This window comes from Bos indicus, chromosome 2, assembly GCF_029378745.1.
Source record: "Bos indicus isolate NIAB-ARS_2022 breed Sahiwal x Tharparkar chromosome 2, NIAB-ARS_B.indTharparkar_mat_pri_1.0, whole genome shotgun sequence".
Lineage (NCBI taxonomy): Eukaryota > Metazoa > Chordata > Mammalia > Artiodactyla > Bovidae > Bos > Bos indicus.
The window spans coordinates 6,669,534-6,694,583 of NC_091761.1; the positions used below are offsets into that span (position 1 = coordinate 6,669,534).

Sequence of the window (25,050 nt, forward strand, 5' to 3'; positions counted from 1 at the left end):
GGTTGTGGTGTTACAGATCTTGCCTGTTTTCTTTCCAAATTTCTTATCCACATGCTTCACGATAGTCTCTCGCCTCTTCTTTTTGCCCCCATTCTCTCGTTTTTTGACTTCTGAGGACTCCTTGATGACGATGGAAAACAGAGTCTCTGCCTCACATTGTGAAATGTGCATGACTTAGCTACTATTCCAACAAACATTTCTCAGACAGTGTGGGCCGGAAGTAATTTTTTTTTTTTTTAACCAACCGAATCTCCTTTAAGCTACCTGGAAGTTGGGGGCAGCACAACATACGTGTCTTTTGGCAAGTACAAATTAATGTAAAGCACTTGGGGGTCCTCATTGCTGAGAGACTGCGGTGAATCTTTGGTGCCTTGTTTGAGGACCTATCAACAAAATTTATCTCCTGGAAGAGACTGCCATAATGTGGAAGGTGTTTGATTCCTCGGTTCCCTTCTTCTGCATGTGCCTCATATGAGGGTGCCTTGGTTTACTTCTCAAGGACGTGTGGGTACATTACCCTATTTTCCAACTTTAGAAGACAAACCAAAACCTCTCTAGGTGTGAAGAGAAAGGACTTGCAAGTGTTGTGAAAGAAACGGGGAAAAAGAGGGCTTGAAAAGGACAAAGGCAGTTAAGAGCAGCAGCTAAACTGTAAATCACCTATCTCTGACCTCCAGACCACATCCCAACGCAGTTCAGCTGCACCCCGCCCCGCCGACCTCTGGGGCTCTTGACTGAGAGTCTAGATACAGGGCACATACATATTCACTTGTGTCTCCTTTCACTACTGGGTGGCAGTCTGGCCTTTGCGGGGAGTGGAATCTGGCTGGAGTTTCAATGTGTAGGGTCCAGTCCCCAGGTTTCGGCGAGACTGAGAAGGGTAAGTTTAACCTGGGGGTTTTAGGGGCTCCAGGGATTTTGGCAGAGAGGTGGTGGAAGGGGGTGGAAAAGTCAAGAGAGGTTCAAGTCTGGTGTTCTTTAGAGTTTTTCACTGGCCCCTCCAGGAGGCCACCGAATGGCTTTATCTGGACAGGGACACAACTGGGATAACCGGTATTCCTGGTAACTGCCTGTCCCACCCTGGGCCACTTGGAGGAGAGATGGGGAATGGCCATGTGGGTGCGGGCAGGGCTCAGGGGGCGCTGAGAGAAGCAAGCTTGTTGGTAAAGGAAGTGCTTGGGTGCTTCCTCCTGGTTGCTTCTCCAGAAGGACATGGAGCCCCTAGCTCTGGGCTGGGGCTGGGTCCCTACGTCGTTTCGGGACTTCACCTTTCCAAAGGCTCCGTTTACTCCTCTGAAGAGGGCTGGACTCTGATCCCGGCGCCCCTTCCTGCCCTTTGATTCTAGTTCTTTGAGGGAAGCCCCGCCATGAGGTCCTGGGAAGGAAAGACATTCTCTGCCAGCAGGAGGGCCGGAACGGCAAGGCCAGGAAAACGGCCTCTGTGACACGGATTCTATTTATTTATCTATATTAAAAATGATTTTCGTTAAAAAAAAAAAAAAAAAAAAAAAGGATGTTTCCCCAACACCTCCAAGCCGACTGGCGCTTTGCACGACGACTGTCGACCGTCGGCGGCAGCCCGCTCCCCGACCGACCAGGCCGCCGGTGCGAAGCGCGGCTCCGCAGCCGCGGCCCGGGCCTTGGCTCTCGCCTCCCCCAACACCGCCCAGCCGGCTGGCTCCCGGAGGGCGGGTAACCCGGCGAGCACAGCTCGTCCGGCGAAAGCGCTCCCAGGCCCGCGGGTCGTTTGCGGCCAGACGGACCCTAGGGCGGCGGGTAGGCGGCGACTCTAGGAAGGGCGTGGAAGGCTGCGGGGCGCCTGGCCTAGCGCCGCGGCGGCGGCCGGAGCTCCGCCCCCGTCCCCGTATAAGTGGCGGCCCAGGCCCGGCCCGCGGCGGCGGCGGCGGCGGCGGCGGCGGTGCAGGGCTCCCAACTCGGCTCGGACGGCCTGTTGAGCCTCCCACCCGCTTCCATAAGGCTTTGCCTTTCCAACTTCAGCTACAGTGTTAGCTAAGTTTGGAAGGAAGATTAAAAGAAGACCCCCGGCCGTTTTCCTTTTTGTTTTTATCATAGTCGTCGTCAGAGGCTTTTTGCACAGAGCTGTTGTATTTTCGGCGGTGCTTTCTTCAGTTTCTTGCACTCCTGTTGACAAACACCTCAGCAGGAGCAGCAGGAACAGCAGAAGAACAAGCGGGGGGCGTCTGGTGTCATGACCAGGACAAGAGAGCAGAGCCGTCAGGGAGGATGCTGTGGTGAGTAGAGCCCACGCTTGGGGTAGAAACTGGTTCGTTGGAGACCGGCAGCTCCACGCAGGTTTTGGAGGAATGTGGCTCAGCTGTTAACCAGCGTGCTTAGCAGCTCTTTTGACTCATGGTTTGGTGGAGGTTAAGGAAGAAAGGAATTTCAAGGTTTGGGAAAGGAGTTTGCACACAAACGAGGATGGAATCGACTGGACAGTTTGGATTGCCTTGTTAAAAATAGAATGGAGTTTAAGACTGTTGAAACAAGAGCTTTCTTCACTGTATGTGAAGTTTTGCAGGTATTGACCAATAATAATTGACCTCATGCTGAACTTTTCATTTACCCACCAGTTTCCAGGTGACTTGATGAAATCTACATGGTTTGCCCCACAAAGCAATTTTTAATTATTGTATTTAATAAGAGCAAATGAATGAACATTCCAACCTCAGTTCACTCAGGTGACTACGCTTTTTATCTCCCCACTGTGTATCTTTGCAGGATCCTTAGCAAACTACCTGACCTCTGCAAAATTCCTTCTCTACCTTGGTCATTCTCTGTCTACTTGGGTAAGTGATGATCTACAGTAATTCTTACAACATACTTGCACAATTTCTTGTTTCCTTTCATTTGGGCCAGTTGTATTAAGCCACCTTCCAGTTTTGTCATGCACCTGAAGAAATCAATTGAACACACATGCTCTAAGTTATTTTCACCAAAGATGTTTTCCCATAGGTGTTAGTGAATGCTACTTAATTGTTAGGTTATCATACTTTATGTAGACCAACAGCTATCCAAAGACAGGATTAAAAAGGGCAGGATTATCTTCATTACTTGTATTGTATTTTGCCTTACAAGGCTTAATAAATGGTAATATCTGCTACCAAGAATGGATGAATGTCTCATTGATATTACTTTCTGCTTTTACATATTTTAAGGTATTTGTTTATTTTCTTTTGTTAAGATAAGTTCCAGCATACCACACTATGAAAATACAGTAGAATAATGGCGTGACTAATAGGCTAAAAATAGCAGTTCTAAGATTAATGTAAATATGATGGACCCCAATAACAAATATCTGAGAGATGAAAATTCTGGTCTTTTCAAATGTTATCTGTAGCTAGATATATGTGAGACATCTCAGTCTATCTTAAAAGCCATCATCCAGTGAAAATGAGCAGCTGATTAAGTCGCCCTCTGACTTCTTACATGGTCTTGGAAGAGTCCCAGTGTTTCCGTGGGCCTGGGTTCTTTCACCAACACCCCCTGACCTCAAAGAATAATCCCCGAAGGATGATAGATGTCTTTTTGATTATTAAATCACTTTGGTGATTAAAATCTTTTAAACAATTGGTCTTATTGTTTAAAGCAATAAATCTGAGTATATTCTATTCATGTGTCATGTGTGATAGTTACAGAACCGTAAGTTTCTGTTTTACAGAACTGTAAGTAAGGAGAATGAATTTTGAGAATAAATTTTGTGAATGCTATTTTCTTTTTAAAGTGGAAACTTCTATTGGATCATCCTTAAGACGTGAATGCAAACTATAGTATGAGGAAATCTGTACCCAAGCCCTTGGGAAATTATTAAGCTAGGTTATCAGCTCTTTAAGAAAGAGCAGTTCAAAGATGGCTTTTTAGAAAGGCCAGCTTCTATCTCCCCAGAGGCTTAGACAGGGATGACTCTGCAAATACATGTAAACAAAGTAGACTTGGCCTGAGTTCCATTTCCGGTAACTGATGATTCTAAGTAGAAATCGAGTGAAACTGCCCTTAATTAATTTAAATCCAATTAAATTGTTCTTCCAATTTAATTCAGTAGTATTGAGTATTTTTTTAAAAAAGTGTTACGTGATGGACGTAAGTGTCTGAAATTCTTATCTTGTGATCTGGACCTATCTCTTAGGGGAAGAAGGTGCCTAACTTCCAAATACTGATCAAGTTTTAGATTTATATGACCTTTCGTTAGTAGGTTGACAGGTCAGATTTGCCAAAAGAGTGGAACTGTGATTGTTCCAGGAGGATTTGTTTTTTGTCATACAAAACACAAGAAAAATGACAGATGCTTACTCCAGTCTTAAAGATAATTGAGCAAAAGGAGTTCTTGTGGGAAACTTGGATTAAAACAAGACACAGCAATTACAGCCATGTACGGTTTAGTGGATTTTCACTTCTTGGTGCAGAAGAGTGCAAAAAAGGAATGCTCTCTAATGCTAGATAATTCTGCCTTTTGAGTGTTGTCTCCTGTTTGACGCTTTGCCTGGTTTTATTCCAACAAAATATATGTATGCATATGTGTACAAATCTGTCTATCCATTGCCCGTGGTTTCCTGTACACTGAGTATATAGGTGTTAGGGTAGAAGGTTATATTGGGTTAGATTTGTTTGAGGTTGAATGCTTTTTGTTTCTGACTTCATTTCTTTCTGCCAGTGGATCAATATATTTTACTCTATGCTATCAGAATACAAAATATGGTAAGAAGCGAATCCTGTTTTCAAGGAACCTATGAAATAATTTGGTATGGGTTTTAAACAATGTATCTAATTACAAAAAGATAACTAACAGTGTAAGGCACTGAAAAAGGGTGGCCAGTGTTACTATCTTATGCATCATGCTATGGACTGTCTCCATTTATGTGCCAGATGTCTGCATGGTGCCGGCTCTTAATTCCTTGGGTTTCTACTCATAGGTATGCTTCATGCAAAATGCCACCTTCCTGCCCCACCCTACTTTATTTTTCCATGTAGCATTTATACCACCTGGCCTACTCTGGGTTTGCTTTAGGTCTCTGTTCACTAGGATGCAAGCAGCATGAACATAGATCTTGATTTTTGTGTACTGCTGAATTTCTAGTGCCTTCAGTATGGTTCGGAGAAGGCAATGGCACCCCACTCCAGTACTCTTGCCTGGAAAATCCCATGGACGGAGGAGCCTGGTGGGCTGCAGTCCATTGGGTAGCTAAGAGTCAGACACGACTGAGTGATCTCACTTTGACTTTTCACTTTCATGCATTGGAGAAGGAAATGGCAACCCACTCCAGTGTTCTTGCCTGGAGAATCCCAGGGACGGCGGAGCCTGGTGGGCTGCCGTCTATGGGGTCGCACAGAGTCGGACACGACTGAAGCGACTTAGCAGCAGCAGCAGTGTGGTTGGGTACATAGTAGCCTCTCAAAAAGTATTCAGTGCAATAATGACATTCATTTGGCCTTTGGCTCAGTGCTCTGGATGTAGATGAACATGTAAACAAATCCTCAAAGTATGATGAGAGCTTGTGGGAGGGCAGGAAATGGAGGTTAGGAAAGAATGGATGGGTGGGCCTGAGAGCTCGCTTGGTCAATATTTACAGAGACTTTACCTGATTCTTGGGCTTTGTGAATATTGAGCCTGTTACTTCTTAAAGCCTGAGCCTTTGGAAATTGGAGCAAGTGGAGAAGTTTTATTCTTCTCCATCAAGGAGGAGGCAAGAGAGAAAACTTTTGTGGCACTTGTTTCAAAGTCCTGCTTTAAAAAAACCTAAACAAATTCTTTTGGAAAAAAATATAGAAGTAAAACAACAAAGAAAGGAAGAAGCACCTACTGTATAGCACGGGGAACTGTATTCAAAATCCTGTGATAAACCATAATGGAAAAGAACGTGAAAAAGAATGTGTAACTGAATCACTATGCTGTACACCAGAAACCAGCACAGCATAGTAAGTCAACTGTTCTTCAATGGAGTAACTGTACAAAAGGAAAGAAAGAAGCAATAGGAATAATATTTCTTATTCTTTATGATAAATTCTCTCATGGAGGCAGGCTATCATTTGAGGCATTTATGTGTTTTTATCTTTTTAGAGGATGGAGATTAGGATAAAGCACCTCTGCCCTCCTCATCCCATTTTCTTCTAATCAAATATAAATTTACTTCTCATGTTAAAGGTTAAGAAAATAGGTTAATTTGTTACTCTTATTGACATTTTTATCTTAATGTAAAATTGTCTTTTTATTGTTTTCAAACAAGCTGTATCGTATATTTTTAGTCATTTAGTATAATGGTATTTGAAATGTTATTCCTACTTAAGTGGAAGAAATTTTCCATTATCAAAGCAAACTTTAAAAAGCTGTATGAGAAATACGAATTATGGTTCTAATTAAACCTCAAACTTCTTGAACATTCATGTAACAAATCTAATGTACCAGAACATTATGGTTGATGAATTAGTCTTACTCTGTACTCATTTACAGCCAGGATTCACTGCGCATCCATTTCTTTGCTGATTCCACAGTTATTTGCTGTGCTTCTAGTCTGGGCTTTTGCCCTGTGCTGAGGCTTGTGCTAGAGCTCACATCCCAGACCATCAAGTGAGAATCAGTCTTTCAAACACAGTGCTTCCACTGGTTTCCAGATGTTTACTCGTCCTGGTTCACCCCATCCCTCAAGACCCTACTCTTAGGTTAACTTTGAGCTGTGGTTCTAAATAATGTTCATAATCCTCTACACCAAAGCTTCTGTACCTTGGCACTACTGATGTCTTGGCCTGATTAATTCTTTGTTGTAGGGACTGTAGATGCCAGTAGTAAACCCACCCTCACAGTTGTAACAACCCAAAACAGATCCAGACATTGCTAAGCAATCCCAGGAGGTTCACCCCCGTTTGAGAAATACTGGTCTATATGAAGTTTATTGTAAATGTTTGCTACAATATGCGCATCCATTTAACTTGGGATGCATCAGATTGTTGTCTTGGCTTTATTAAATGTTTAAAATCATACGACATAGCAGGATAATACATTGCTCCTTATACACTAACTTTGTTGAGAGGATGTTAAGACGTTGGAAAGAACTAGGAGTGTAGTACTACTTCCAATCCGTAACTGTGGAGGCTAGCCTGGGAATTTATTTTCCTGTAGTGATTCCTCATAGCGATAGGTTATGATAGAACATTATTGTCCTGGTTTAGGTTAACCTTACAAGTCAGCAGTGGGGCCTAAAAACTCATAATAAAGTCCATTTTAGACTTCTTACACATTAATTTGCTCAACTCATTTAAAAGTTTCTGTTACTCATTTTGCAGCAGTGAATTCCAGCATTTCCTGTATACTCTGGAGAGAAGAAATAGGTTTTTTTTTTTTTTTTTTTCCCTTTTAAAACTCATCTATGTCAAAAAGTTAAATTATTTATGTATTTATTTCTGACATCTTCATATGGTGCCAGAATTTGAAAGTATTAACTTCATCTTTTTGATTGTCCTGATGTTTTATGTCTTTGAAATTTATTTCTGAAGTAGAACATGGATTTTAGAATGTTATAGGTAAAAGAAACTTGAAAGGTAATGTAGTGCATTCTTACCATGTACAAGTTGGGAAACTAGCTTTTACTTGACATCCAAGGCATACTGATGTTTGTAAACTACGATACTGTAGTTTCATTCTGGTTCAGTAGCAAACTCCTTTATGCCTCTCAATCCCAGGCCTGGCTAGAAACCTGATTAAAAAAAAGGGAACAGGTTTTATCTCAAAAAAACCTTCTTGAACTTGGAAACTATGCTTTTCTGGAATGATAAGTATGTTTGTTTCATTAATATGCTTTTTCTCTCAGGTTTACTTAGTCATTGGGCAGGAATATTTTCCGCTGTGCCTGGATGAACAGTTTTAACACCTGACCACGTTCAATCCATAGAGGAATTGTTGACTTTGAAAATCTCCTGATAGAGTCGGAAAATGCTCTTTTGTTAGGGAAACGATTTTTTGAGTGTAATTGGCTAGAAACCCCCACCGCCCGAATCTGTCAGCACCTTTTCTCTTGTCCTGTTTCCAGGGGGACCGGATGTGGCACTTCGCCGTGTCTGTGTTCCTGGTGGAGCTCTACGGGAACAGCCTTCTCTTGACGGCGGTCTACGGGCTGGTGGTGGCAGGCTCGGTGCTGGTCCTAGGGGCCATCATTGGCGACTGGGTGGATAAGAATGCCAGACTGAAAGGTGAGTGGTGTCATGGGAGCCTCTGTGTTCATGGGACCAGTGCCTGCGCTAGAGAGAAGCCACTGGGACTCACCCACTGAACCTCTGCAGCCCCTGCCTGGGTGGTAGGGTGCTCAGGGGCAGCACCCCTGCTTGGAGGGTGCTGGGACTCCTGCAGAAAGATGGGATATCAGGATATTGAGTTTACAGATTTGGGGAGGTATCTTTTTTGGCTGTTCATAAATTACAAATGTTAATGATTAACATCATAGCACTTTTCTGTGAACCATGTTAAACATTAAAAGTTTACTTAACTCTGGCATCTTTTTAACCAGGACTTGCATTGGAGTTCACTTAATATAATGTTCCTGGGACAGCTTTAACATCTGTTTTCTGGGGTACTGTGTTTCATATAGGTGGGTGTTTAGGGGAAATGGAAACAATGGGTTTAAAAAAGAGCATCTGATCACAGCTGAATTATTAATTTTTTAAGAAAAAAGAAGAAATGATAGTATACTGACATTAATCTAGAGCATTAATCCTGAAATCATTAAGTATTGTATAAGAAAGAGAACAGTTCAGTTATTCAGAATATAAGGGCAATTTGGATAATAATTCAGGGCAGAATTTCCCAGAATTATTCAGTTGATAATGCTAAGACCTGGCCATGTCTGTCTTAGTCATTGGGGAAAGATTGAGGTATCTGTTTCTTTCAATGCAGGATGACTGCCCTTGGTTAAAGAGCAACTGGATTATCAAATTCTAGGACTTGATGCTATTAGTAAAATGGCCAAGATGGACATTATTTTATTTTGAGAACAGACCAAAGAACATATAAAAAAAGGTTTTGTATCCTAGAAAAAAAATTCCCAGTTATTTACATCATTATACGTAGGGGCATGGGAATGTTATATATAGAGACCTTTAATCTTATGATTGTTGAACACTGAAATTGTAAGTTAGGAAAGAATGTTGAGTTGGATGAAGAGGAGTTCGGTGGGATAGCAATCTTGCACTTACCCAATGTAATCAACTCATGTGTCTGCCTCCATGAAAATCTTTGATGTCTCTAGGCTGAGTTAGCTAGAGACACTGTTTTTTCTGCACTCTCATTACAGCTTAGTTACTATCTCACTTATGCTCTTACAATTATCTGTTCATTTGTGTACCCTTCCTGTGGTCTGTGGGGTTCTGAAAGCCAAAAATCTCATTCAGTTGGTATTTAAGCCTTGTGCAATAAAAGGATGACTTATATGTTGGGATTTGATTTCAAACTAATTTCAGAAAGCAGTTTGTTTTGTCTCGAGGCTTTGATATAACCTTCTAAGCCAGAATGAGCTTTAATGTCCTTAAAGGCAAGAGCTATAATCATACCTTTCATATATAGCCCTCTGTGTTTTTCAGAGTGCTTTCATGAGTATTTTATTTGAGCATCATAATGACCCCATAAAGTAAGGAAGGCAGATAGATGTCTATTATATCCTCACTTTATAGACACAGACACAAGAGTTAAGTATGCTGCCCTAGATCATCTGTGTAGTGAGCGGCAAAGCAAAGACTCCATGGTGTCCTTTCCTGGTATCCTGACCCCTGCTTGTGTCAGCTCTTTGTCTACGCGGATGCCTCACTCTCAGAAAGTTGGCATTTTCTCTGAGGAAAGGTGTAGTTTAGAATTTCATAGCAAAGCAAATAGCTTTAGTGTTCTAAAAGGAACACACTGCTGCCTTATTCTTGGCAATTTTTTATATGTCTTTCCTACTCATCCGTACCATCTTATCAAATTCAGCCCGCCATCTAGGAGGTTATGAATTTCATGACCTCTTCCTTAGCTTCTTCCACGTTCTTAGTTTTGCCTAAGCTACAAAGGGCTGAGACGTGGGTCTTGTTTATCTAATATAGTTCTGTTTATGACAGTATACTTTCAAGAAAATAAATGAAAATACGGTCGTTATGAATGGCTTTATCAGGGAAAATGAGAAGTACTTCTTTATTCTGTCTGCAAGTTTTACTGGTCTGATGTGATATGCTGGGTCCTGCTAGAAATAGTTCAGGTAGGAATGTTTTCATTTCTTGTAATTTGCATATGCATTAATACAGTAAAACAGTGATGCATGGATGAAAACAGCTCCGTTGAGATGCTTTGGTGTGTGAACACTTTGTTTCTCCTTCTGTGTAGTGGCCCAGACTTCACTGGTGATCCAGAATGTTTCGGTCATCCTGTGTGGAATCATCCTGATGATGGTTTTCCTACATAAGAACGAGCTTCTGACTATGTACCATGGATGGGTTCTTGTAAGTTCTCAACAAGATTTTTGATGGCAGAAAATTGATGTATCTGTTAGTGATAAAAGAGGAAAACTCTCAAGGCTAGGGAATGTCTTTTGCAAATAAGCCCTGTTAATTTTAATCTCATAGTTTCGTTGAGTTAGACAAGGCTGTGATCCATGTTACTTTAATATCCCCTACCACTTTGTTTGGGTTTTTTTTGCCCATAACAGGCATTCATTATGTGTTGTTTGAATTTAAATTTTGTTCTATTGGTTTTTTTTCCCTTTTTGTTTTAATGGCAGTTCAAAGAGTTTATTACATAATCCAGTTGCTAGCTTTCAGATCATTAGTATTAACCTATAATTTGTTCACACCATATAAGAAATGTTATCCATATATATAAATCAGTCATGATTGTGGTCCTCCAATAATAATTGGTATTTGTATTTGAGGACGTGAGTAGATAACTTCTCACACTTTAATCTCATGATAGCTTGACAGAAAAGAGCACAGAAATGGGTGTAGTGGAAAACAATACATTTGGTGTCACTAGTAAATCTTAGGTATATTTGAATTGATATTGTAGAGTTCCAAAGCTAGATGGACAAGAAATCTTCTACTCTATTCCCTTTATTTTGTTGATGAAAAAATGAGGCAAGGTGATGTTAGCTGATTGCCTGTGGTCATGCAACTGGAAAATGTCAGAACACTGATTTGAATGCAAGACTTTTCACTTCCCCTTCAATGTTTCTTCCAAAGGACATATTTATGGGAGGAATTAAAAACTACCCTGAGGTTAACACTGTGATAACTAGGTCATATAAATGTGCATATGACTCTTTTGTATCATGTATACTACGGATGGGGCTTCCCAGGTAGCTCATTGGCAAAGTATCCACTTGCCAAAGCAGGAAACGCAGATGTGCTTTGATCCCTGGGTTGGGAAGATCCCCTGAAGTAGGAAATGGCAACCCATGTCAGTATTCTTGCCTGGAGAAGTCCATGGACAGAGGAGCCTGGCAGACTACAGTCCATGGGTCACAAAGAGTCAGATGTGACCAAGCACTCAATATGTTTTTGTACCACAGAAGATATGGATTAGAAAGATATTATGCCCTTTAACTTGACCACTGCTATCTTATTGTTTCATGTCTACAAGTAAGATGATTTTTTTTTATAATTTATGAAATTAAGTTAAAATAAAAATTTTATTATGCTACCAAAGACCAGTCGGTACAGTGTAGTAACACTGACATTTTAATGTTTTTCCTGTAATTCCTTAGACTTCATGCTATATCTTGATCATCACGATTGCAAATATTGCAAACTTGGCCAGTACTGCTACTGCAATCACAATCCAAAGGGATTGGATTGTGGTTGTTGCAGGAGGAGACAGAGGCAGATTAGCAGGTAATTTGCTTTTCTCTTTCTACCAAGTGGTTTATATTAGGATTCACTTTAGATCAGTGGTAATAACTGAGGCTTAAGCCTTTTTTTATGAGTAATTTTAAGGAATAATAAACTGAAAGAATAGTCTTTTTCTTACATTATCAATCTTAGCACAAAGATGTATCTCACTGTTAAGAAGCTAATTTATAGGCTAGTGACCTTCTCTTTTATTCTATGAAAACCTGGCAAATAGAAGAATATTTCTTTTGAGCTTTTTCTTTCTAATACTTAAAACAGTGAATATCTGACATGAATTTTATCATTATACTATGGTTATTATTACCAGTACCTATTGGTCATATTGTGGATATTACTTTTATCCAAACAAATAGAAGCAAATATGTGGCTCAGCTGGTAAAGAACCCTCCTACCAATGCGGGAGATGCGAGAGATGTGGGTTCAATTCCTGGTCAGGAGTATCCCCTGCAGAAGGAAATGGCAATCTGCTCCAGTATTCTTGCCCGGGAAACTCCGTGGACAGAGGAGCCTGGAACACAACAGCCCATGGGGTGGCGAAGAGTCGAACATGACTGAATATGCAGCACACACACACACAATTCTAGGATAGACTGTAGAAGTTAATTCCTTCAACTTTAAAGTTATAGTTGATAACTTTTATTACATTATGTATGATGCACTGTAACTGCTGTTATGAACACTAAAGAAGTAGAGGATAGAATGTAGGTCTTACAAAGCTTGCATTTTAGTTGTCCATTGGAAATGTACAGGAGGGCAAACAAAGGCTGAAGGGTGCTTACAGAGCAGTATATCCATTACATCAGTAACACCTGGGCTTAGAGTAACCTACTTACTCAATATTCCCTACTTACCCCCTACTGCATAGAGCACCCAGACACAGATGGATTGAAATCGCGCCGAGTAAAGGAGGAATGCGCACTTATTTACCCATCAGGTCAGCTGGGTCAGCTCTGCTAGTCACTGAGATTAATGGGTATCACAAACTCATTGCCAACCACCCTGACTGACAAGACCATTCCCAATCACTTTAGTGGCTTATCCCAGGACACAGAGGCTGGGGTTAGCAAGCAACTTTGTTTGACTAGACGTGTGGTTTAAAAAAAAAAGTTGAGAGAAAGGGAACAAAATCTGTGAAAGGTCTACATGAAGAAAAAGAAGGATTTGTTTAAGTCATCACTTTGTGATAGCAGTAATAACACTGCTTCAGATAGAGATACCACGGTGATTTTAGAGGTCAGTGAGTATGGAAGATGAATTTAGCACAGGAAAGCCTGTATTGCAGAAAATTCTCTCTGGAGCTAAAGTAGTGATTCTCATTGATTTTTCTTCCTATGATCATTTACTAATAGGAAATAATTCCATATCTCTTTTTGTCACATAGAATTAAAAGATAAGATTTTGTCCTTTTTAGGGTATTTTTCCCTGTTATTTTCTTTCTCTTTCAGTGTGTTGTTTTAAGGATGTAACGTATGTCCATGTTCTGAAATTCAAAGGGTACGAAAGGATATGTTTTAAAAATAGATCACATATATCTGTTGAAATGTATGTGGGGGAAAAGTTAGTTTTTAAGATGATTTTCTTTCTCATATCTGAATTTCTTAACTCATGCTGACTCTGTGAAGTGTGTAGAGTCTGTAATTGGGGAAAAAAAAAAAAAGCCCCGAGTAAAGAGAAAGTTACTCAGAATCTTTCACATCAGATCAGATCGGTCACTCAGTCATGTCCGACTCTTTGCGACCCCATGAATCGCAGCACGCCAGGCCTCCCTGTCCATCACCAACTCCCGGAGTTCACCGAGACTCACGTCCATCGAGTCAGTGATGCCATCCAGCCATCTCATCCTCTGTCGTCCCCTTCTCCTCCTGCCCCCAATCCCTCCCAGCATCAGGGTCTTTTCCAATGAATCAACTCTTTGCATGAGGTGGCCAAAGTACTGGAGTTTCAGCTTTAGCGTCATTCCTTCCAAAGAAATCCCAGGGCTGATCTCCTTCAGAATGGACTGGTTGGATCTCCTGGCAGTCCAAGGGACTCTCAAGAGTCTTCTCCAACACCACAGTTCAAAAGCATCAATTCTTTGGCACTCAGCCTTCTTCACAGTCCAACTCTCACATCCATATATGACCACAGGAAAAACCATAGCCTTGACTAGACAAACCTTTGTTGGCAAAGTAATGTCTCTGCTTTTGAATATGCTATCTAGGTTGGTCATAACTTTCCTTCCAAGGAGTAAGCGTCTTTTAATTTCATGGCTGCAGTCACCATCTGTAGTGATTTTGGAGCCCAGAAAAATAAAGTCTGACACTGTTTCCACTGTTTCCCCATCTATTTCCCATGAAGTGGTGGGACCAGATGCCATGATCTTTGTTTTCTGAATGTTGAGCTTTAAGCCAACTTTTTCACTTTCCACTTTCACTTTCATCAAGAGGCTTTTGAGTTCCTCTTCACTTTCTGCCATAAGGGTGGTGTCATCTGCATATCTGAGGTTATTGATATTTCTCCGGCAATCTTGATTCCAGCTTGTGTTTCTTCCAGCCCAGCATTTCTCATGATGTACTCTGCATATAAGTTAAATAAACAGGGTAACAATACACAGCCTTGACGAACTCCTTTTCCTATTTGGAACCAGTCTGTTGTTCCATGTCCAGTTCTAACTGTTGCTTCCTGACCTGCATACAAATTTCTCAAGAGGCAGGTCAGGTGGTCTGGTATTCCCATCTCTTTCAGAATTTTCCACAGTTTATTGTGATCCACACAGTCAAAAGCTTTGGCATAGTCAATAAAGCAGAAATAGATGTTTTTCTGGAACTCTCTTGATTTTTCTATGATCTAGCGGATGTTGGCAATTTGATCTCTGGTTCCTCTGCCTTTTCTAAAACCAGCTTGAACATCAGGAAGTTCACGGTTCATTTGTGCTAAATATCTACATAAATAAATAAATAAATAACAAAGCAAAGATCCCATGTAACTTTCTGGGACCTTTCTGACTATAAAGTGATATTCCAGGAAAACAACAAAAATACGACTGGCCACTTCTCAGCTGTCTTTCTTTATTTGAGGAATTATTGCATAATGGAAGAATCTGGGCTAACCGGTCTATTTTCTGGCACCCCACTCCAGTACTCTTGCCTGGAAAATCCCATGGACGGAGGAGCCTGGTAGGCTGCAGTCCATGAGGTTGCTAAAAGTCAGACACGACTGAGCGACTTCCCTTTCCCTTTCCCTTTTCTGGAGTTTCTCGAGTTTAAAAAAGGAAGGAAGCTGCCTGTTGAACTCTTGTCCACTGTGGATTAGTTTAGGAAGTGGTGCTGTTTCAAATTCAGCTGCAAGTACAGGATAGAGCCTAAAGAAGCTCTCCGTGTTGTTTTTCCTCAAGTTTTGACCTCCATATTTGTTTAAAAACTAATTAAAAACGGTCCTTCAAAATAGGAGCAGATAATTATTCCATGCTGGGGATCAGCAAGGCTCTCACCATGGATTTTGGTACTATTCCTGCTATAAGTCAGAGATACAGAAAAGATAAAAAAAGAGGAGGGTAAAGGAAAAATAGAAGAGAAAGGGGAAAAGTACACTAGGAGGGGACTCCACCTGCCGCCTGTGCTACCTCTGGTTTTGTGTCTCTGTACACAGATGCACATCTGTTCCAGGCAGGAGTAATTTATGTTCATGCAGGCCGATCTTTGAGGTTGCTGGCAAAGACTGTTAGAAACCAAGTGGGAGACTGGGCAGGACCAACTGAACGCATGTGCATCGCACATGTGTGTGTGTGTGTATGTTGTAAAGTGTATGTGATGGGGTAAGAGTGTGCCCATTAAGAGGGAGGGTTGTCAGCTGGAAGCTAATTGTTCCCAATCCCACATCCCAATGTTTCTTGTTTTCAGAGTAGTTTATAAAAGTGGAAGTTTTATCACTGAGGGTAAAGAACAAGAGAGATGTTCCCTGGAAGGTTGAAAAGTTTTATAATTTCGGTGCATCAGGTCAAAATATAGTTGTTACCATCCAGTTTAGACAGCTCCAGAAAAGGTACTCTTTTCCCACATACATACTGTTAATTAATCTGTCAACTAATTTGTCTAAGTACTTTATTTAGTTAGTGTCTAATTAAAGCCTTCTCTTGAGCCATGACCCTTAGCCTGTCAAATCTGTTTGAAACTCACTTCCTTTCCCTGACTTTTTATTCCATCTGTTGTTTTATTTCCTTCTTCATTTCCTTTGTTAATCACTTTTTGTTCATAGTGTCTGAGATTTTTCTTGTCCATCATTCCAGAGAAACATCTGCTGGTTGGCTTGATCAAGTAAGGTAGATACATTTCTTGTTTGAACTCCATTGACTGAAAATTGATTTCATATTTGAGGTAGACAAACCTGCGAGGTGCTATTTGCTCAGCAAATCTGTTCTTTATTATTCTATGAGAAATATACCCTTTATAACAGCAAGTAGTTACTGATGTCCTGCTCTGTCACAGCTGCAGCTGAAAACAGTTAATTGAAATTAAATGAGCACACTTTTGTGTGTTTGCATAAGAGTCAATACAAGCCTGTGAAAAAGAGTATGTTTGCACATTGAGAGGACCAGTTCTTCTCTAGCCTGTTACCAGTAAAATGGTTAGGTCTGTTTCAAAAATTATTTAATTAATTCTACTTCAGAAAAATGAAATCTCTTTTCTGATACTACATTACATCTAAACATTATTAGCTTCCTTAGATAGAAGTTTCTAAATTTTGATAATAAAGAAAAGAAATTGGTGGCATTAGGAAGTTTCATGAGCACTTGAAAAGGGAGGTAGTAAAAAAGTAACAAATCATTTTAGTTAAATTTCATTGTTGTTCTGAGGCCTTCAGATCCAAGTGTATGTTTTCATTAGTATTTGATTTTTGAATTCAAGTTATTGAGTTATTAGGAGGAATCCTACGTTTCCATGTTAGGAAATTGTTAGCAGGGGCAGATGGAAGTTAATGAGGCCTCTGCAAAATTGGTTATGTATAAGATCGATGAAAACTGCCTTTGCTTCTCAAGTGAAAGGTGAAATATGTCAAAGTTCTCCTGTTATCATGCAGGTGTTCTGCATGCATAGGACTAATTGGAAGGCAGTTGAGGACCAGGAAGAGTGCGAGAAAGAATAATGACAGTTTTCTGTTAATGTGCCTATTAGTCACATAATGCTTTTCCAAGGTGCCCCACGTGATTGATAAGAACTTTCTCAGTTTTCACTCTGTGAGGTAGAAAATGAGAAAGTAGGTTATTTTCTTGATTTCCTCTCCTTTATGCATCTCGTCCTCCACCCTAACTCAGCTGTATGTTCCCATGGTCATACCCAAAGACCTTGTTATCACTGCGAAACCCTCCCCTTCCCTAATCTCAATCTTTGGCATCCAAGACTTGAACTATACCTCCTGCCTTATCAGCTCCCTCCTCCTGGTTCCCCAGCCACAGCAGTGCTCCAGCCTCATTGGCACCTACAAGTCATCGATTCCAGTGCCTTTCCACTGCTCGTGACCCCCTCTTGTCTCCTCTCCTTGCTGCTGCTGCTGCTGCTAAGTCGCTTCAGTCGTGCCCGACTCTGTGCAACCCCATAGACGGCAGTCCGCCAGGCTCTGCCATCCCTGGGAGTCTCCAGGCAAGAACATTGGAGTGGGTTGCCATTTCCTTCTCCAATTCATGAAAGTGAAAGGTGAAAGTGAAGTCGCTCAGTCGTGTCCGACTCTTAGCTACCCCATGGACTGCAGCCTACCTGGCTCCTCCGTCCATGGGATTTTCCAGGCAAGAGTACTGGAGTGGGGTGCCATTGCCTTCTCTGGTCTCCTCTCCTTACCCAGTTTAAATTCCAAACTCAGTGGTTCCAACCATATGAACACCTCCTAGTATATACCCTCAGCTCACTTGGCCTCCTTTTCTTTTGTTCTTTTCCTTTCCTAAGATCCTGCTTAAATCCAACTCTCCATGGTAGCACATGGCTGGTGAAAAAAAAAATGCACAATTTTGCTCACTGCTCTCGCTTAAAGTTCATGACCACTGGGTTCAAGCCAGCCCTTTCATGCTGCTGTGTGATCATACAATTGCCTCTGGCCCCTTCCTCCTCCCACTGTCCTAAAGGACTGTGTCTCACTTTTTCCTCATACATTCAGTACCGCCTCTCCCATCCTCACTTTCGCTGATGACCTTGCCTTGCATTCTACTGAGAAAGTGGGAAAATGAGAAGAGAATTTTCACGTGCTCCCATCTTCACGTCTCTCTTCCCACTTGTACCTACAGCCGTTCACATGACCTACACTCGTGAATTGCTTGTGGTCCTATCTAAGAACAGCTCTGCAGCTTGTGCAGTAGACTCAATTCTGTCCTTTCTCATCTACTGAATCATTCACATTAGCATACAAACATGCTGTAACTTTGCTTATCTTAAAAATGCCCTTCTTTACCCCCTCTATCACTCCCATTTCTTTATTCTCCTTTTGAACAAAACTTAACCAAAAGAAATATCTGTGTTCACTCTTTCCAATTCCTTTGCTTGGTTGGGGCCTTGCTTTCCATAATACCGGGGCTGGGTGGGGGGGGGTGGGCGGGGGCAACTTTCACATTGTGAAGCTGGACGGTGCCACTCACTTAGAATATGATAGAAATGGTGTCCCCTGGAGTTGGCACCAACCTCTTTAACCAGCTTCAATGAGGCATTTGCCCTTATTGCTCACCAGAACTATTCTTTTTAAGGTCCTCAGAACCTTCCATGTGACCTGTCTAGAGATGCTTCTCAGTGCTCATCTTTCTTGACTTAACGGCATTGATTGCCAGTTGATCACTTCCTCCTCTTTGAAACATTGCTCCCTCTTGGCTTAGGACACTACAGTCTCCTGGTTTTTCTCCTCTTTTGCTCGTTCCTCTTCATCTTCCTGACCTCTGAATATAGACTCAGTCCTCAGACCTTATCCGTCTATACTCACTCTCTCGGTCACCTCCAGTGTCTTTGGTTTAAAAATCAAGCAGCTGGTGGTGACTCGCAGATCTGGTACCTACTTCTTCTCTGGACTCCAGACCTGTATGTTTAATTGTCTGCTTGACAGAACCTCTTGAATGTCAGTCGACTTAGAGAAATCAATATCTCTAGAACCAAATGCTTATTCTTTTGTCCAAACCTGATTCTTCTGAAGTCTTCCCTTTCTCGGTAAGTGGAAACTCTATCCTTCCAATTGTTGCTCAGTATGAAAACTTTAGAGTCATCTGTAATTCCTCTCTTTCTCTCGCATACCATATCTAATCTGTTTCAAGTCTTCCTGATTCTCCTTTAGATTATATCCAGTGTCTGTTTCTCTGTTTCCACTGTTACTGTCTCGCTCCCCCTACGTCGTCTCCCACCTGTCTCCTTGGCTCCACTGTTGTCTACACCCCAACCTGACCCACGCACACACACACACACTGCACGCTGTTTTCTTATCACAGCAGCCAAAATGAACCTTTAAAAATACAAGTCATGTGGTACCACCTCTCTGTTCATTAGCTTCGAAAGGTTTCCTGAGTCATCCGGCATAAAAATTGATTTCCAAGTAGTGGGGTAAGATCCTGCATGATTGGGCCAGTCCGTCCCTCTCTGACCTCATCTCTTATCCTCTCCCTTCCTCATTCTGCTGCAGTCTTACTGTCCTCACTGTTCCTGTGGGCATGCTCCTCCTGTTCCAGGATTTTTGCACTTGCCTTGGCCTGGGATCGTCTTTTCCCTGATACCCACAGGACTCACTCTTTTACCTCCTATTGCTTCATGCCTTTGCTATGATGTTCTCTTTTTGTCCGTGAGTTCTTCCCTGACCTTGCCATATATAGGACTGAAGTGTCCCCCTTCCCCTGAGCACTCTCTATGCCCTTCTTTTGCATTATTTTTCACTCTAGTCTTTAATGAACATCTGACTTGCTGTGTATTTATATGCTTGTTGACTGTCTTTGTTTTCCCATTTGAGTATAAACTTCATGAAGATGGGAAGCGTATTCATTTTTTGTCATAGCCTAATTCATGATAAGCATTTAATAAATGCTTGTTGAAGTAAATGAATATAGAGTTACTATTGAATTCATTTTAAAAAAGCTGATGTTAGACTAACTTACATAATCCTAGAGAATCATGATTTTTGAGGCAAGTTTAATGTGACTTGCTCCAAACAGCAATTGATTTTCTAACAAAATAGTTTGCTTGCAGAGTGCTTTTAGAAATTTACATCTTAGGAATCAATACACTTGGTTTATGAGTTGCGTTATGTACGTGGGCAGTCTCTCTTTGATAGATTTGCACACTTAACTGCCTTTTTCACCTATCTCTGTAGATATGAATGCTACAATACGAAGGATTGACCAGTTAACCAACATCTTGGCCCCCATGGCTGTTGGCCAGATTATGACATTTGGCTCTACAGTCATTGGCTGTGGTTTCATTTCGGCATGGAATTTGGTATCCATGTGTGTGGAATACTTTCTGCTCTGGAAGGTTTACCAGAAAACCCCTGCTCTAGCTGTGAAGGCTCCTCCTAAAGAGGAAACTGAGTTGAAACGACTGAATTTATACAAAGGTAAACTCAACAAAATGTTCGGTCCCTTTATTTTGATCTTATTTTGATTTTATTTGCAGATCTTGTATGTTGGTTGAGACCAAAATAAATTTGAATTTATGTCAGGTTTAGTTATTATTGATGGTCTGCATGAGGTTAACTATATCAACATGGTAATAAGTTAAAACCCAGTCTTTTGAGGATCTGTGGAACAAATCTGGGTTGAACCTCAAGGGGTTGGAATGGGACCTCTGGCCCTTTTTCTTAATGTGAATAGCAGGCACAGAGGGGCAATTAATTGGGGGATGGGCAGAGTTGGGCATGGTAATGGGAGGAACACTGGGGGGAAAGAGAAGAGAATTCCTAGAAGTCTGTAAAGAAGGGAGTTGCCTGCCATTTGTGGGACAGCGGAAGAGAGTGAGGATATGAGGGTGGGCATTTTTCAAGAAGAGAAGAGGAAGTTAGGCTTCTGAGCAAATGGAAGCTTAAATGGGCCCCAGACATAAGGTTGTGTATTTTTCTCAGACAATTATTAGATTTTATCTGTTAAGTTTTCCTGCTGTTTACTTTGGTGGGATTATAATTCTGAGAGAGGGGGGGAATGGGGAGGGGAGAAGTATCAATAGTATTTTGTTTATAATGTAAGTACTTGGAGTTTATTGCTTGGCTGAAATCCTTAGATGAGTACAAGAAAATACATATTATATTGTAGTAGCCGAGGGTGTCCATGGGTGTGCCCTCCATAGGTGAGGGAATGGGGAGAAGAAAATTACTGAGTAAGGTAGTTAGCTTTTTCTTCCATGTCCCCTCCCTCAAATAATAATGTCTTTTATTAACAGAATCTGAGCCAAAACCCCTGGAGGGAACTCATCTAATGGGTGAGAAAGACCCTGACATCCATGAACTTGAACATGAGCAAGAGCCAAGCTGTGCCTCCCAGATGGCTGAGCCCTTCCGCACTTTCCGAGACGGATGGGTCTCCTATTACAACCAGTCTGTGTTTCTGGCGGGCATGGGTCTTGCTTTCCTCTATATGACTGTCCTGGGCTTTGACTGCATCACTACAGGGTACGCCTACACTCAGGGGCTGAGCGGGTCCATCCTCAGTATTTTGATGGGAGCATCAGCCATAACTGGAATAATGGGAACTGTGGCTTTTACATGGCTGCGTCGAAGATGTGGCCTGGTTCGGACTGGTCTGATCTCAGGACTCGCACAGCTTTCCTGTTTGATCTTGTGTGTGATCTCCGTGTTCATGCCTGGAAGCCCCTTGGACTTGTCTGTTTCACCTTTTGAAGATATCCGTACTAGGTTCATTCAAACAGAACCACTTTCAGTTACACCTACAAAAATACCTGAAATCATCTCTACAACTGATACACACATGTCAAACGGGTCTGTTCCTGCTAGTGTTGTCCCAGAGATGAGTTCTAAATCCGTGCCTATAATCTCTGTCAGCCTGCTGTTTGCAGGCGTCATTGCTGCTAGAATCGGTAAGAAGTCTCCTTTTGTATATTAATGAATTAAAGTGTCTTTTTGCAATGGAGGGTCAGATAATTCAGCAGAAATTGGGCTAAAATATTCCCTGAATGTTAATTTAAGCAAAATCCACTCTTTATTCTTATGTATAATCCAGTCATTTATTATGAAAATTTAACTTTATAGTTTGAAAGAACCTGTATTTTGTAGAGTGTGTATGTATATATACTTTCCTAAAACATGGTTAGGGCTTGAAGCTTTTTACTGAGTGGATATCTTTCTCTTTTAATGTAATTTAGTTAATTTTTAAAAAGATATTATCAATAATAATTATACTTTTAGTAATTTAGAGCCTTTTTATTATTATAACTCTACCAAAAGGACTGTAATTTAGCAAATAGTTCAATGCAATAAAGTTAAAAAAAGTGGGGTTTAAATTAAAAAAAATAAGACACAATAGTTAGAGAAAAATCCTTCAGAGGTCTTCTCTAGCTGATGTTTCTTTGTTGTATACTTTGCCAAACAAATGATTTTTATAGCCCTGAAAGGAAGCATAATGTAAAAACCTCTTACAAAGGAAAGTTTAAGTAATCATTAATAGACTGCTGATGAATTATCTCTGTCTGAATTCGTTCTTGAAATGAAACCGTATTTATCTTGTGATACACAGCAGTTCATTAATTTATTAAGGATATTAATATTAAAGCAAGACAGCTTTATTGTAGGGGCTTTAGGACCGAAGCAGTAAATGTATTAATGGCTTAAAGTGTCCTTACACTTTAAACCTATCAATATATCAGGTCCGTTCATTTTAAACTTTAAAAATACTAGTAATTATAATAGGATTTATTATGTCTCTGATTTCAGAGTTTTGCCTTCAGAGTATGAATAATCACAGAAAAGAATTATTTCTTATGGCTGTAAAAACAATTTCTTGAAACCAGTAATAGCACAGTATTTATTAATGAAAAATAATTCTCTAAAACTCAGCTATGATAAATATACATATGGTGACTTTAAGGTAATAGAGTTAAGTATGTATTTTGTGTATGTCAACAGATATTTAATGTATAGTTCTGAAATGTATGGCTCTAAGTTAAAATTAAGTTTCTAAGAAATATCTTTTATTTTAGGTCTTTGGTCCTTTGATTTAACTGTGACACAGTTGCTGCAAGAAAATGTTGTTGAATCTGAAAGAGGCATTATAAATGGTGTACAGAACTCCATGAACTATCTTCTTGACCTTCTGCACTTCATCATGGTCATCCTGGCTCCGAACCCTGAAGCTTTTGGCTTGCTCGTGTTGATTTCAGTCTCCTTTGTGGCAATGGGCCACGTCATGTATTTCCGATTTGCCCAGAAAACTCTGGGCTCCCAGCTTTTTGCCTGTGGTCATGATGATAAAGAAGTTACAGATGCAGATCAAGCTAATACTTCTGATGTGTAAGACAGTTCAGCTGTTGCTGCCCCTGTTACTAGATTATGTAGAGCACATGTGCATATTTTGTTCTTCAGAATTCCAATAAATTGCTGGGTGTCTCTCTCTGGTTTGACCATAGCTATGCCTTGAGGGCCAAAAGCTAGTTAGGAAACAAGCCAGGAGAAATGAGCTGGTTAATTTCCCTTATATTTAAGGATAGAAAAAAAATAGAGAAAGAGAAACTCAGTTTAAATACAGAGACTAGAAGAGTAACACTGACTTTCCCTATTTCTCATAAGAGTGTAAAATTTTCCATAGGAGAGTGATTAGTCAGGTGAATTAAGTTATTTTTTGGCAGATATTTATTATCTGTACTAGAATTCAGATATGTCAGTTTGCCCTAACACTCTTGTTCAAGTCTAGTTAATTTACTTTAAAAAAAATCTTATTCTCAGTTATACTATAAAAACGAATTCTCTTCCAAGTTTGAAAATTCAAGTTGGATAACCAGTATTATCCTTGTTGGTCCTATTGCTGTTAAGGCATTGACATATATGTGGAGGAATGAAATACTTAACTAGAATTCTTTAATAGGGTTTATGGTTTAACTTTAGAGAGCACCTTTGTATTTTTCTTATCAGCTAGGGCAAAATATTGTATTAAGCATATGTAGCACTTCATAAAATGGCTATTGTGTAAGCTACAGGTAAAAACAAAGCTATAGGGTAGATTTATAATACAGTGAAGGCACGAGGACTTCAAACGTGCCCGCAGTTTGGCCATAGAAACTGGAAGTTAAAAGTCACATGAAGGTCAAGATCCAGACTTAACTCATGCCACTGTCCTTCAGGATCTCTGTCTTGGAGCATGAGGGAGTTGGCAAGTTAAATGTAGAAAGCAGGCCCAAACTTGGAAAGGTTTTGTTTTTGTAAATCATTTGGTTTACTTTTAACATGCTCAGTAGAACGTTTTTACTTTTACTGTTTTGTACCCAGGAGTTCTTTTTACCTAGTCGTAGAGCAAAACTGTTCATAAATGTATCCCTTTCAAATGTCTTTGAGAAAAATGGAGGGAAAAACTCCTTTTATATATATATTTTTTCAAAGCTGTTTTGCAAGTCATTTTGCAGCATGCCAGTGCCAGCGGCATGCCTTGCCCTAACCATTCATGCACTTTCATGGAGACTGCAATACATTGCACTGAGCACTTTCTCTTTTCTTGAGGTTTAATCTTTTTCTTCTTTCTACAGTATGATGTAATGATTTGCCATGTTGTAAAATCTTTGTAAAATATTTCTATATAAAAACATTAAAAAAAATCTTGACTTCTTTTTCCTGAGTTGCATTCCCTTGTTGTTTAATATTGCTTTTGTTAACAGAACATCTGTTTTAGATACTATCTGTTTCCCTCTAAAGATCTATAATGTTGTAATAATTCACACTTTTAAGTGTTATCTCCCTGCTCATATGTCTAGTTTATGGTGGCTGGCATAACAGTATAGTAAACATGAGCCCCAGAACTCATTCTTTGACCTTGAAGAAGTCACTTTAAGCTCTCTTGAATTCTATTTTCTCTTCTGTAAATTGGAAGTGTTATTATAAAACCAGCTGTACCTACATCACAGTTTCCCTGAATGAGTCAAGTAAGGTACTTCTTGTAGAAGCACTTTGTGGACTATACGATGAGGTAGTATTAATAATATTACTAGAAGTCGGGTCTAACTAGTAACAGTTAGATTCCTGTTGAGAAGCCAGAGA

The 25,050-nt window shown here is 40.5% G+C and overlaps 1 protein-coding gene across 1 annotated transcript; it reads left to right on the forward strand.

The window, feature by feature from the left end:
- Window positions 1-1,919: 1,919 nt before the first annotated feature.
- Window positions 1,920-24,631, forward strand: SLC40A1 (solute carrier family 40 member 1). Its single transcript, XM_019969526.2, has 8 exons — window positions 1,920-2,252; window positions 2,740-2,807; window positions 8,037-8,196; window positions 10,352-10,467; window positions 11,727-11,853; window positions 20,173-20,415; window positions 21,234-21,887; window positions 23,007-24,631. The coding sequence occupies exons 1-8, from the start codon at window positions 2,210-2,212 to the stop codon at window positions 23,318-23,320; spliced, it is 1,725 nt and encodes a 574-aa protein (XP_019825085.1). The 5' UTR covers window positions 1,920-2,209; the 3' UTR covers window positions 23,321-24,631.
- The last annotated feature ends 419 nt before the right edge of the window (window positions 24,632-25,050 follow it).